The sequence below is a fragment of the Lutjanus erythropterus genome, chromosome 18 (assembly GCF_056507025.1).
Source record: "Lutjanus erythropterus isolate fLutEry1 chromosome 18, fLutEry1.hap2, whole genome shotgun sequence".
Classification (NCBI taxonomy): domain Eukaryota; kingdom Metazoa; phylum Chordata; class Actinopteri; order Lutjaniformes; family Lutjanidae; genus Lutjanus; species Lutjanus erythropterus.
The window spans coordinates 16,664,837-16,679,886 of NC_139334.1; the positions used below are offsets into that span (position 1 = coordinate 16,664,837).

At 40.8% G+C, this 15,050-nt stretch overlaps 2 protein-coding genes across 5 annotated transcripts in view; both read right to left on the reverse strand.

Moving 5' to 3' along the window:
• On the reverse strand, nucleotides 1–3,045 carry LOC146310858 (uncharacterized). The gene has a single exon (XM_084743102.1). The coding sequence runs from the start codon at nucleotides 2,462–2,464 to the stop codon at nucleotides 1,832–1,834; it is 633 nt and encodes a 210-aa protein (XP_084599228.1). The 5' UTR covers nucleotides 2,465–3,045; the 3' UTR covers nucleotides 1–1,831.
• A 10,155-nt stretch (nucleotides 3,046–13,200) lies between these two features.
• The window catches only part of rps6ka1 (ribosomal protein S6 kinase a, polypeptide 1), a 79,588-nt gene continuing 77,738 nt past the window's right edge, over nucleotides 13,201–15,050 (reverse strand). For all 4 annotated transcript variants that reach the window (XM_084742771.1, XM_084742773.1, XM_084742774.1 and 1 more), the window contains one exon: nucleotides 13,201–14,567. In XM_084742771.1, the coding sequence (XP_084598897.1) occupies nucleotides 14,445–14,567 (123 nt within the window). In that variant the 3' untranslated portion in view covers nucleotides 13,201–14,444. The remainder of the gene's footprint in view (nucleotides 14,568–15,050) is intronic.

A 15,050-nucleotide genomic window follows, 5' to 3' on the forward strand; every position in this document is an offset into this window, starting at 1 on the left:
AACTTATGCAATTAGACAGTCAAACCATGTGCCTTTCTTGGAAGCAGCCTTGCTTTGTTCTTCGTTGAGGTCATTAATAGTAGGAGAGCAAACAAAGCACCGTCAGGGAGTCTGCACTTGCAAGAGTCCCTTCTCATTCTTTTGGAAAGGAGCACACAGATGGATACTAACATGCTTTTTCCACCAAATGCTGCACTAAAATTAAAAGCCTGCCTCTCTGCCATAACCCTCGAATGCCAAAAATAGGCATCCCTGGTGTATTGGCTGTGCTTTCTACACACACGCTTACAGCCGGAGCAAGGGGATTGGTGGAATAGATGAATACAAGAGATTCACCGTCATTGCTAATCCAAAGAGGAGAGAAACAGGAGTAAGGAAGAGAAGAATTAGGCCAAAAAATGAGTGTGATCTATATGTAGAAACCAGGTCATCCACTGCATATGAGATAAAGATACTGCCGTGCATGTGAAGGATCACAACGCAAGAACTAATTCATCTATCAAATTAAGCAAAACAAGCTATTTTGGTTTTGACATTCAAACCCTGGATGGAGCTATATCGTCTAACTACATGCCACAAAAATGCTGATTATGATACCAGTGAGGCTGTTATTGTGGCTCTAAATAGCTTGCCATTGTCACATACCACACCAAGACATGATCAGCAAACAGTGATGGCCTATCTTAGCTTTCCTTGCAAATGCATGCATGGCTTAACTTAAGTGCAACTCCTAATCATCAAATGAATGAACAGCTTCAACAACAGCTTGTATCAATAATTCAGTGACATTTTTTAGCCAGTTCTACTTAATTTTACACCTAAATAATGGCAGCAGATATGTTCTTATACTAAATCCTCCAGGGGACCTCTACAGCTGTCTGGTAGTGTTGTAGTTACAGTGCTCTGCTGGATACATTCTGTAGGTTTGTTTAGCGGATTTAGGATGGAGAGACGAGTGGTTGCTAGGTGACTGGATAAAAAGAGGCCACAGGTGGAATCGTCCCAGCACGAACTCCTCTCCTGCTCTCTTGTGTTTTCCTTGTTTATTACGCTGCCAAAAACAAGAGATTGTGGTGGTGGAACAAGTGGTTGCAGAGAGGCCAAGGCACGTTTTCTGCCATCTAGATTCCACACACTGTGCATTTCCTCTTTTTTTTAGATTCTTTTTTCCTCTTTACTGCATCCTTTTATGTAACAGTGCAGCAATCACAGATGCACCTCTGCTTCTTTTTCACTGCCCTTCACTTTTTTCGGGACATGTTGGGGAAGCAGATTGTTCGGTGCTGTCCTCAGTCTCTTCATCTCTTTTCTTTCTCTCCTCCTCTTCCTCCTCTGATAAGTTTTATATTACATAATTCTCATTGGCTTTTCCTTCCTTGCTGCATAAATTAAGAGACAGCAAAGCTCATGTTACCTAACAGGCCAGTCTGAACCTCTCCTCCTCCACATCACCTGAAAAATGACTCATCCATGCACCATGAAATCTAGATGCTATCAAACAATCTCTCCTATTTAAGTCCAACACCATGCCAAACTGCGAGCAGCATTGAAAACAATGAAGACAAAATGACATCCTGTACACATTGCACTGGTACTGGCTTGATTGGTTTGCTAGCCAGAAAATATCTGAACAGGAAGCTCCTTACTAGCATTTGTGGTTATTGTAGGCACTCTAAAGTCCTGGAGGACCAGCCTCAGGATGCAAGAGCAGAGAGGTGGAAACTGGAGAGCAGCCGTGTCGATGCGTGATAGCTAAAGTGTGGAAGTCTAACCTTCCACTGATGTAAAGCATGTTTGTAAAGCGATGGTGGAAATGTGAACTTTTGTCATCCTATTTGAGCTTCACCGGCCAGGGGAGGCACGTGCGGAGTCCCAGCATGGAGGAGAAGACGATAGTCGGTCGATGCTTCTTGAACCTCAGGCCTTTCTTCAGCCGCTGGCTGTTCTCCGCCACGTACAGCTCCCCCTGCTGGACTCCGCTGGATATCCGTGACACCAGCTCCCCATGAACCACCACCTCTTGTTCTGAGCGCACAAACACCTCCCTGAGCTCCTCCAACCGTCGCTCCATTTCTCTGATGACGCGTTGACGCTCCTCCACCTCCAGGAGGCGCCGTCGAGCTGCCTCGAACTCCATGCTGGAGCTAGGGGTGACGAGCTTGGAGGAGGGAGCCGTGGCGGAGGTGGATGGGGGGTCGGAGCCAGCTAGTAGGGCACCCGTCACCCTCCGGAAGTCTCCCATGGAAATGGAGCGCCTGGTGGCCGGAGAGGCCAGAGCCAGGAGAGCGGAGGCAGATGTAGAAGGTGGCATGGCTAATGGAGGAAGAGGAGGAGAAGATGATGATGGAGAAGGTGAATCTGGTGGGTGGATATCAGGATGTGGGTCCTTGTTTTGAATAGCTGCTGCCACGTCCTCGCTTGAGTCCTCATCACGGGTGTCTGTGTTTCTTTGTCGTCCCTTCATGGCTGTTTAACTCTTCCTGTCCTGCTGCCGTCCTTGTTGTCAGTGTTGATGTTTTCCTCCTAGTCTTCCCACGTCAGAGCAGAGAGCAGTCGAGTGCAGAGTGCGGAGATGTGCAGTGATCCAGCCTGGGAACTGCTCCATTCATTAATAAGAGATCTGAGCCAGGCGAGTGCCGTCTCTGCATCTGAGTGGTTGTGCTCGGGAGGAGCCTCCTGGCAGCTCATTGGCTGCTGAGCTCATGAGCATGTCAGCTGATGATTGGGCAGCCTGCCCCTTTGCTGCTGATGCTGGCAGGCTGTCGTGTCCTCTGCTTGACTGTTTTGCTTCGTCGTCGTCATCTGGAGCTCTGCTTCAATCAGCTCTGCTCAGTCAAGTGAGGCAGAGTGAGGCAAGACATGCAGAAGCACCAGGTCTTGCTCCTCGTTGCTGATGCTGTTTGGCTTGCTCCGTGTCCTCTGTTCCTCTCACCAGCTGGTGTCTAAATTTTACTCTTTCTCCCTTTCTCTTGCTCGGATGGTTGCCCATAGCAACACCATCTCCACATCAGATGGCAGAAGCAGGAGGGAGGGGTGATGCTCCAATTTCTCTCACTCCCCTTTATCACCTTGCTGCTCAACATTATCACCCTTTTTCCCGGCACTCATTCTCTCCCATGTTCCCTCCCTCTTTTGACCTATTTGACAGCTCAATGTTTTACCGCAAAACTATATCTTCCTCACACAAAAGTAACATTGTTGCTCACAGAAAAATACATGCTCAGAAACATACAAATAAACAGCAAGGCACACAAGCACATTTAGATTTTCTGTAGTAACAACAAAAACCCCTGATATAGTAAGTCACTGTTGATATTTACATGCATATTTTAGACAGTAGTCACACAGCAAGAAATGTGGATTTGCTGTTGCTAAGAAACTGCTGTTTGCAGAAAATTAGGAAGCATAGAAGGAAAAAAATAGTGTATTCAAACATAGTCGTATCCATATTACTATCTGGCACAACACACAATATGTATTTAAATGTGGTACCAAGAAATCATACCAGGCTTATAAAAAATTCTTCCACTGCAAATATTGCCTTGTGTAGCTGACTGTATGCTTCTCGTCCTGCCCTGTGCTCAGATACAATTATTTCAATTTATATATTAATCATATAACAGATAAAGTAAACATCAAATTTACATCATTACCCCCATTTTCCCTGAAAGACATTAAAATTATTATATTTTGATATTTTTGCAGGAATCTGTACCAGAGATGTTTTCTTGAGTCTGTAGAATATGATGTGTAGGCCAGGATATCTCTGCAGCACCACAATATTTAATTAACAAATGGTATTTTGACATATAATTTGCACATAACATATATTGCACCTCCTGTGATTTGAAAATTGCCGCAGGCCATAATGTGATTTAAATTATTTCAGTTTTCAATGAATTGTCTACTCGCTTAAAGTAAATTTTTACTTGCTCCACAGAAGTTCTGCAATTACCAGACTTGCCTCAACACTCATGTTTTATACAAAGACCAGCAAGACCTGGAGAACGGTTGAAAGCCCTCTGAGCTGCCATGCAAGCAAGATACTGTCGACTCTTGTGATGGCACTACTGAAATGTTTTTGGAAACTTGATCTGCCTTTGAAAAACAACTCTGTTTTATCTAACTTGTTCTCAAACTTGCTGCAAACTGCGCAATAGATAATTGGAGTTTGGCCCACAACCTCTCACACCACCCAACGAAAACCCCTGTTTTCAGTGTAATTGAAATGCTTGCTCGTGCTTCAGCTCATAAACCTTGTTTTTACCTGCCACCGTTCTCTTAGGAATGCCCGATTGGTACTGTGCATGTGCAACTCTCAACAGAGATGAGAAAGATGCAAGATGGCTCACTACTTAGCTACTTCCATAATCAGCTTTGATGTGGCATTTTACTTTGCCCAGACAATTGGGCAGTTCTTACTGTTGATCCCTGCCAAAGGTACCCAAATGAAATGTTCTTTTTAAGAAGTATTTAAGTGTAAAAACAAAGGGTAAAAATCTAAATAATCATGCAAAGTTGCCCAAATAAAATGTTCTATTTAGGCAGTATTTATGTGAAAAAAGAAAGGCTGTACTGACAAGGCAATCTCTACTCTCAGAGTATTTTTCAGAGCATTTAACCCAAATTAAAGCTGTGATGATGAGTATAATCCCAAATCTAAATACCTTGAATTTAATCTGTCACCAGCTCTGTGGCAAACTGCACTCAACCGTCGCCTGTTGTTCATTTTGTTACGGCATTGCTGCAATATGAAAAACTGAAAGCTGAACTGTATCAGTAATAATGATCAGTTTTTACTTCATGAATTTTGACTTGACTGATCTGACAGTAAATAGTTACATCACCATGATATAATACTTTGTTTTTCTTCTCCTTCTGTTGGCTGTAATATGCACTCCATTAAAAGCCGAGCGGACCCACTCTGTCTAGACAAATATTGACTGGTTCTGCGGCCGCATTGTGATATGATATGATGATATGAGGTGATGAAGAGAAGGGTATGAAGTAAGGCACAGATAAGTATACCGCACACATACACACACACACACTTTTTTAAAAGGGTAACACCGGTGCATTTGGAGCACAAAGAAGTGATATTTTAAATAACTGCCTTCAGCTACAGTGAATCAAAACAATGAAGCTTTTAGCAGGTCATAGGTGTGTGTGCATGTGTGTGAGTGTCTATGTGCTTGCATATTTGAGTGTTCACTTAGCTCTTTGCTTTTATCTCAGGATTGGCATTGCATTAGCAGGAGCACTGACTGTTCCCCGCCTGCTTTTAGCTTTACTGATCTACTGATCTCTAGAGAGTGGAGAGAGAAAGAGGCAGAGGAGGCGGTACTTTATGTGCCTACTGAAGGAGTAAATGAGAGGAAACCCTAAAGATGCTGCTGAGGTCTTTATCCTGCTATTCAAAAAGCCAAAAAGATCTTCGTGAAGTATAAGAAGAGAGACCTTTGCAAAAGGATCAGAATAATAAAAATGATACAAAGGCAACTGTGCTGTTGTGGAGCTGCATGAACAAGTGAGAATGCAAAGGTCCAACGTAACATTAAAGATGTTGTATACAACATTAACTTCCTCTAGAAGTTGCAGTAGACAACTAGCACCTAAGACAAAAAAAATTTCATCTGGCAAACTGCTCACAAAACTCAGACTAAGTTGTGAAACTAGGCAGTGTTAATCAAATATGGCTCAAGATTACGTTACTACATTGCTTATTTTAGAAGCATATTTTAGCGCACCATTTAGCTGTAATAGGTATAGCTATATTGTGACCAGGCGGTCACCATTTTGGCTCTGATTTCTAATGGAGACTGCCAGAACTCAAACTGTAAAACCAGGCAGCGCTAATTCAAGATTATGTTACTATATTGCCTATTTCTCACCTTTAATGTCATCGCAAACATATTTTAGTGTAACTTTCAGCTATAATTCAAGAATACTGCAACCAGGCCGCAGCCATTTTGGCTAAGGTTTCCAGTGTACACTCCTGAAACTCAGACAAAACTGTGAAGCTAGGCAGAAACATTCTAATGCAATGATTTGCTGTAATACAAGAAATATTGTATCCACGCCGATATCATTTTGGCTCAGGTTTTCAACGGGGACTTCTGAAACCCATATCAAACTGTCAAATTATAGGCAGTTATTTGTTGACATCTAGTGAGGCTGAATGTTATATATTGCATTGTTAAATAAGAACTAAGTATGTTGAGTAAAATCTATACAATTTTTAAATATCAAATAATTTGCAAGAAACCTTTAATTTTGCAAAACATTTAACTGTACAATTATATGAAACACTGGATATGTTGAATACTTTCAGACAAACAAATCAGACATTTAGAATTCCACTGAAATGCAGCCTTATGAGGTTTAGTTGCACATGTTGCACATTTTCCCTTTGATTTATCTAGTTGTGCAATATAAACATGACTGAGGTAGGTAAAGATTTTAGGGATCAAGACAAGATGCTTCGGCAGGGTTTTTTTTTTAAACGATGCCCGTTTTTGGAAGATTCAAGTGGTTGCGTAACATTCCTCAGTTAAAAACCACTCACTCACTCACTGTAAACTAATCCCACATGGTGCCTACAGTTCTGCACGCAGCACAGATTGCCATCATCATTGGCAAACATCTTGAGCAGCAGGACTTGGCCTGCCTGCAAACAGAGGGATGCTTAACCAAAAACCATTTTGTTATGACAAAGTCAAACACACTCACTTGGACACATTGTTCTACATTTACAAGCACGTAGCAGACACCCACACACACAAGACAAGTTGTTCTCTCTTCATTTAGTATGCAGAATTAATTTCAGCATTTAAATGCTGTCTGTAATCCTTCCAAAATACAATTATCTCAGACTCTATTTCACCATCCATTTCTCTCTGCTCTCTCTTTATAGCTAAAATTGCGATGAAAGCCTGCTCTCAATCTCTCATACCCCAGCCTCTGCTCCAGATTACTTTAATCTGTGTGGTATGTGTGTGTGTTTGGAGTGTGCACTGTGAACATGATGAAGTAAGAGCATGTGTGCCTTTACCTTGTTCAGTCTGCTTTTTGGTTAAAAATTATTTGTATTTGTATTGTATTTTGAGTTTCCCTCAGCTGTTTTTCCTTAGGATCAAAGATATGTGGTGTATGTATCTTCTTAACTGCACGTTAGCGTGTTAGCAGCAGCAGCAGATTGCAACAGTAGTTACACTGACCAGATTACATCATCAGGTTTGAGTTGATTGAATAAAGTTTGACCTACAGCAGTGACGGATGGGGAAACAGCTGCAGCTCATATATGCCAGTCTGCACTAACAAATAAACAGGGATGGATAAAATACCTTTTCAAGAACAAAAAACAAAACAAAACACAACATTATGATCTTACTCAGAGTCAGGATTAGGGTGACTTTATCAAATCACATAAGTGTACGCTGAAAACTAACTATTCAGCAGCAAACCACAAACGGATAGTTAGCAACTACCTGGTGAACAAAGAGAGAGATATTCCCCTAATTAGCTGGTAGAGACACAACTCTGAATGGATGATAATGATGCTCCCCACCTGCTGAAGGTGTAAATAACTGTTTGTTAATGTTACACCTTTCAGACAGCAATGGTATGGTGTAGAAAGCTAGAGCTTAAGATTTTTTTTTTTTCAGTCGAATAAGACTTGCACAAAATAAATATTCAGCAATGCCTTCTTTTTCAGTTCAATGCACCACATTAAATTCATTTATCAGCCTGCATGAGGAAGTTTTACCAGCAGGACTCACATTTTATCACCTTGCTTCATCATCTGTGATGTAAAAACATCAGAGAAAGTAAAAGAACCTGTCCTATAATTGAGTTATAAAATCAACACACTGCTAAGCATCTCTCATGTTGTCATCCACTGCAGTGCCGCCACCTGCCCTGAAACTTCCTCTACTTGGCTTGCCGTCATCAGCCACAGTTTTACCCTGCCACCTGCTGGCGAGTGCAATAACACATAATTGAACAAAAAGGAATAAATATTACAGTATTATTGAACCAAATGTCAAATAAGAATTGTGAGCCTATATTGCAAATAGAATATTTTTACAGATGCCACACTAATAATTTCACCATAACAACTAATAGGGTGATGAGGTTATTGAACATGCTGAATAATAAATGTTGTGTCAGACACTGCCCAGGGATTTCATACACATTGTCCAATTTTTTACCATATAACCAACAAGAACAACAGGAAATGTTATAAGGAAAATGTTGCAAGAAAGTATAAATGGGGAATGTGTAGATTAGAAGCAGGGCTGCATCATATGGTAAAAAAAATACAGTATATTGTGGATATTTTGACAAATACTGCAACTGTAATATGATTCTCAATTAGTGGGGATGATCATCATGGCCTTTGCAATTTCAATAATATTTTGATTAACTGTGCAGCCCTAAACAGAAGACATTAAAATAAGCTTATGTTTTTTCCCCCTACTTCTTATATTACACTTTTGTCACTTCTGGTACTATAGCTGTTGATCAGAGACGGGTAACCTTCAGTGCCAGTACAGCTATTATCATATACATTGCATGCACCATGTCATTTATCACATGCATCTAATAACTGGATGACAGGTAGGCCTACACTATAATTTTCTTTCTGGTATGAACTGAACAGCATGTGTCGCATGTAGAAAAACAAGCACTGTGTTTGTGTATGTGTGCAGGGTTAGAGAGAATTGTGATAAAAATGATCCATTACCCTCAGAGACATGTACTATGGAGAGTGATAATAAATGTCAATCTCAGTTTTTTGTGCTTGCATATGCAATTGAACAGAACCACAGGGGATGCTATAAGCAGCACATCAGCCAGAGAAAAACAAAAACACAAAGAAGACCTCTTTAAATAGAGAAGAACTTCTTTTAGAATATTCAGCCCTGGACGGTTTCCATTTTATGGCTCAGATCAGACGAGACATCCACTCTCACATACACCCACGCACACTCCCACCCTTACAAAAAGCCAAGGAAAAAAACAACGAAAATTCAGCCTCCATTTGAGCAAAGCTGCTTCAGCTGACAGCTGCAGTAAACTGAGGAGACAGGACCTGACTAAAAACTGCACCACTTTCTTCTCCGAGACAGGAGACATGATGGTGATGATGATGCTTTTCCGCTGTTCTGCAATCAATATCTGTTGCCTCATTCTGCTGCTGTAGGCTGAGTTAGTCAGCCTGTGTGTGTGTGTGTGTGTGTGTGTGTGTGTGTGTGTGTGTGTGTGTGTGTGTGTGTGTGTGTGCGCGCATGTGTGTGTGTGAAACAGCAGGAAGTAATTCATTGCAGTGTGAATTACTGGTAAGGTGACGTCAAAGTACAAAGAGCAGAACCCAATGGGAATACATCAGAGCATGAATGTGTATCAGTGCATAAAAAATTTAAGACCACAATTCTCTTGTCATGATTGTGTACAGTACATCTCTCCAGCATAAATCATGTCAGCAGGCTGCAGACAAATAACAGAAATCAGCAGCGCCAGAGCAGACCCAGCACTTTACTGTGTGAATGTTACGTAAGTGAGAGCTGATGTGCATACAGAGGGAGACAACAGAAGGTAAAAAGTAAGTGGTGATACTCGCAGTTGATACTGTAAAGTGGAATCTGGTTCATGGTGTTAAAGGAAGAGCATGGAGGAGGAGGAGGAGGAGATGAAATATGATGACAGTAAAAAAAAAAAAGCCACAGGCAACAAGAGACAGATGGTGCTGAAGCAGAGCGTCATTAACATACAGATATTGTGAGCTGCCACTATTGTGTATGTATAAATATAAATCACTTTACTTCTAACATGACACAAATTGTGCAAGAGTTATGTAAAGTTGCCATTTTTAAAAGGCTACAATTTAGGTCACTAGGTTACAACATTTGCAACACAGTGGTTTAAAGAACAGTAAATAAGAGTCAGTGGTATGAGCCGTGGTCAGTGCTGAGTACTGAGACAGAAGCACTTCACTAAATAGGCCAGGATTCATTTTAGTTTTACATAAAAAAAAAAAACAAGGTTGCACTTTACCTCCCTCTAGTGACCAGCATGGGAAACACACCAGGCTGAGGGGCCCACAAGACAGCAGGAGCTGAGGGTCAGATAGACAGGTACAAAATAAAGACACAGCAATCCAACCTTTTCTCTCTTGATGCCAATTTTACTACCCCATTTTAAGATATTAGGATACTTGGAATACCAGTATTTTTCACATGCAGTAATGTAAGATGCAGTCAGGAATCACTGTGCCACCAAACATAAGACTGTATCTCACCATGACTGAATAATGTAACTGAATGTCAACATTGGTATATTCTGATATATATGGATCAGTAATGTAATTTTGAATCATATACATGGAAAAACATGTTTCCTCCTTCTTTCCCAAAATAAAAGAAAAATAGTGATAGAGGCATAGAGGTGGGGGGGAAATGAGAAATGTTTTCATTAACCTTAAGTATTTTATAAGCATGAAGGATAGTTTATTAGTCATGATCCTGTAGTATAAAATAGTATAATGAACGAGCTTTCTAAAGGAGATAACCCTAAAGATGTCTTCAGGCATATCCAAGCTCACTTTGAGAAAGGCTGGGTAACATACTGATATAAGGCCAATACTGTGATTTGAGACTAGATGTCATGTTACATTTTGGATTTCATTATATCATGATATGGCATAGTGATGTAATTTTCTGAACTAACCAAACTGTTCAAGCTGTTGTTTTATGGATGGCAATGTTGGTGTGTCAATCCATCATTTTGGTCAAGACAGAACACAACTACAACTGTTGGATGAATTGCAATGAAATCTGGTTCACGGCTCCAGAGAAACATTTGTAAAAACTATGATCCCCTTATTTTTCATCTAAAGCATGTCTGTTTGTGAAATACCTGCAAAACCTATGTCTTTATTGCTAATTAGCAAATGTTTGCATGTTAACACATTAACTAAAATATTCCACAACATATACCTGCAAAAAATCAGTATGAGAGTATTATCATTGTGAGTATGTTAACGATTAGCTGAAATCACAGCTGTGATAGCATGGCTATATACTCTAATCCTGTTAACAGAAAGTCTGTGGTCACAGAGTTTGAAAGTTGTGGATGTTCACCAGCAGGGAGGTTCTGACAAAGAGAAGCTATTGGTTTTATTATGGGAAATGGAGGATCCAGTATTTTTGGAGTTTGACCCATGAGTGAAATGTCAATCCCCTGACTACATCCCCTCAAAAATGTATTTTCCTTGTGTTTATGTCCCCTACAATGTCTGACCTAAACTATACTTACTTAAATCAGTGCAAAATTTGTCACTAAGGAGGTGTTTTCACATTGATCTACTTAAGGGATTTGTTGTCTGCGCACCTTCCTAACAGCTGAGACTCAACTACATTCGGGCAAGTTAAATTTGATTCGTAATAAATTAGAAAGCCAATCGCTGTAGTGCAGGCAAAGAAACCCGGAACCCTCAGGGCAGAGCTGGAGTCGTCAGTGCACAGAGCGAGAGTTAGCATTAGCCATGTCAGCCACCTGCCAATACAAGCTAAGAAACAACATAAACAAATAAAAGACGCTAATTACACTTACCATTCTGACACAGCTGTAGTAAGTCGCCGAATTTGGTTCACAGCAGATTCCTTATCCGAGTCTGGGTCTGACTGAGGCTAAAAGTTGTTTGATGCTAAAGCTAGCCATCTCAACGTGCTGGGCTCCGTCGCCGGTCAGACTAGTGTGAGCAGAGGTGGTGGGCGGGGCGAAGACGTTTTAAGAATAGCTATTAGAACGACCACGCCCCGTAAAAGTACTACTGGCGCCAAATTGAGAAAAAAAGTAGTGCCTACAAGTACATCAAATAACAGAATAAACCATTGTTTTCCGGTGCTTGTACTTATGTGGAAAAACTTCACACGATTTTAATGATATTGGAGTAAATTAAATTTGTGCTGATTGTACCTGTAAATCATAGTGAGTCAGAAAAGAGTGATCATGTAACTAAGGGTTTTACTGTGCAGAATCCCTGCCATAAAAATGCCTGCTTTTGAGAATGGAGTCTGGTTTAATGCTCTGTCTACCAAAAAGACCACCTGGAAGTGGAGCTGAAACTACCTTCTACCTCTCACGTTTTTTTCAAAAGCTATGAAAGTAGGGACAGCAGTTCTACTTTGACACAGCAATGTAATTAATTTCCAATAAAGTCATAAAAAATATTTGTTTACCTTACTGGCAATAAGATTTGACTGCTAATAGCTAAAATAAAAAAAGCAATATGCTATTTTTATTTTATGCTATTAAATTGGCAAAGGACTTGGAATTTGCATTTATTGCCAGTCAAATGAGACAGGCTGCTTTCTTTCAAAAAGAGGCAGGGACATGAGACAAGTACCCAGAGGTACTGTCTATGAGGGAGAGCCCCCCTTTCACAGTTTTTTTTTCATGGGAAAGCAATATTAAACAAAATATTAATCACAGCAGAGTATTTTTATGTGCTGCAAAATGGCATGTCTGTAAGGGAACTTTAAAGAAGTGCAATGGAGTGCCCCTTTAAAGCTTAACAAAAACACAAGAGAGTTTGTCATAGCAACTGAATTTTTAATATTTTGTAAGATATAAAAATCTTCATCTTTATCATACAATAACATCTTACCATAAATTTAGTCAACGGAGGGAGAGTTTTGCCACCAAACAAGAATTATAATATTAACTTTGATCCCTTTTGAGGTAAGACAGCTGGTTCATTGATTATTTAGCCACACAGGTCTTCCTTTCCACACATGCGCAGGCTGTTTGGTTTGTTATTGTGATGTGTTATCCATGTAAGACATTCTGCCTCACCTGTAGGCCTATAGGCACCGAGCTGAAAGCAGGACCTACCCTATGAAGCTACTTACAATGAGATACATTTACTCTTTTTTAGGATGTCTCAAATTGGGTGTCAATAAAATGAAAACGTCATATAATCATCAGAATCAATGGAACCTGAATCAATTGGAACTGTGAATGAAAGAGTTAACACAGGACTGCTGAAGGTCTGGTCTGTGTTATATTAACAACCTGTGATTTGAGAGTTTTAAGGGGGAATGAGGCTGTGTTTTACCACCTTTCCTCCCTTTTACAATTCAAAACAGAAGGGGAGACCTGTACGGCATTACGTCCACAGACTGTGAAGTGCTCAGCTCATCTTTCACTATTTTTAATAATCACCACTTCCTTTGGACAAAAAGAAAAGAACGAAACAATCAACAACAAAAGCAGCCAACACAGGAAACAGCATTCAATATGCATTATCCAAGAAACACAGTGGAAAAAAAACTGAAAAAACAAGAAACAAAGCAAATATAGAATCTTTAACATGCCACATTGTTCCTTGGGCAAGTTTTCTTTCACAGAAAGCCACCTATTTTACTAGTTTTTGTAGTAATAAAAATAATAGACATCTCAGCAGGTTGACCAAGCAGAGAAGAAGGGAGAGGAGAGAAACAAGGAAGCCACATGACATCATCACATCACCGGACCATGCACATGACCCTGCAGCATCCTGCAAGACAGCATACACACACACACACACACATACACACACACATACACACACACACACACACACACACTGCAAGTCATGCAACTGACAAACACACACACGCACACCCACACACCCAAACATACACACTCTCTGTAAAACAAACACAAGCATAAATTGACATTAACCAAAACATCAGCATGTGACATTTCCCAGAATCCACATGTTCTGGCTGTACCAAAGCCAAAGAGGCATTTATGGCAGAAATGTTTTAATATTCATATTAATAATGCTCTTTCAAAAACATTTAACAGCAGTTGGACAGTACTGTGTTTTTGTGCTGTCGGCACAGGTGGATTTGGCAGCACACCCGGTAATATAAAGCTCATCAACTTTACAAAAAGAACAGGAAGACAGACAACAAAAACAGGCAGACAGACAGGCGTGCAGCAAGCTGAATGACAACCGAGTACAGCAATGATGAGGAGAGAAAACTGTCATTGTCACAATCAAAAACATGGCTGCATCAACTCTGTGGCAGGTCATGCATAAACACACACACACACACTCACACACACACACACCCCCACACAGCACTAATACATCTGCCAAAAACCTGCACCCTTTTTTTTTTATTTGCCCTCATCGCCCCCATCCATCTTCACAATCTTTTGCCAGTCTGAAGGAGACTGGCAAACAGCAGCTGACGAGCCCGAACAAGGAGGATGATAGCGAGAGCGGGACGACTGATGTCACAAGATGGGGGCAGGACCACAGTCAGTGTTCCTTGGCTGGTAGAGGCGGATGATACACCGAGAGTCCTCGAGCAAGCTGACTGGGTGGTTGGAGCCAGGAGGTGCGGTTTTGGTCAGTCTCCAGTGAGCTGATTGGTTGTTTTGAGTCTCTACAGGGAGGTGGAGGGAAGCTTCTTGACACGCCTCTGGGCTAGGAAGGAGCTCTCGATGGGCTTGAGCTCTGGGGTTGGTTGGGAGTTCTTCAGGGCAGAGTAGGTGGCTGCCATTGCACCCTGGTACATAAAGAGCAGCATAGTGAGAGCAGCACAAATAACCAACTATCAAACATGTAGGTATGACAAAGAAACCTGATAAACCCTTTCTTAAGACCTGCCCCTCTTTGCTCTGTGCTTGAGAAAGCTTTCTTCTTTACCGTACTTAGATCCGCTATATGCCTGGTTCATCTATATTGAAAAGAAACCAAATTTAAAAGATGTTTCTAGGGGACCTGTAAAAAAAAATGCTAGTTAGATGGTGTTTTGCTAACATTAGCTTATTAGTTAACAGGATAATTCATATAATTTCTTAGCTAGTGTTTTGCTAACATTATAGCTAACTTTAAGATGCTTTTACGGGAAAGGGGAAAGTTGACTGAGGCACCAAGGTTGCTCAGCTGTTACTGCAACACAGAACAAAAAGGGGCGGGACATAGGAAGGGTCAATTGTGCTTTATCTACACCAGATTCTTTATGTATACCAAAAGTTATATCAAAAGT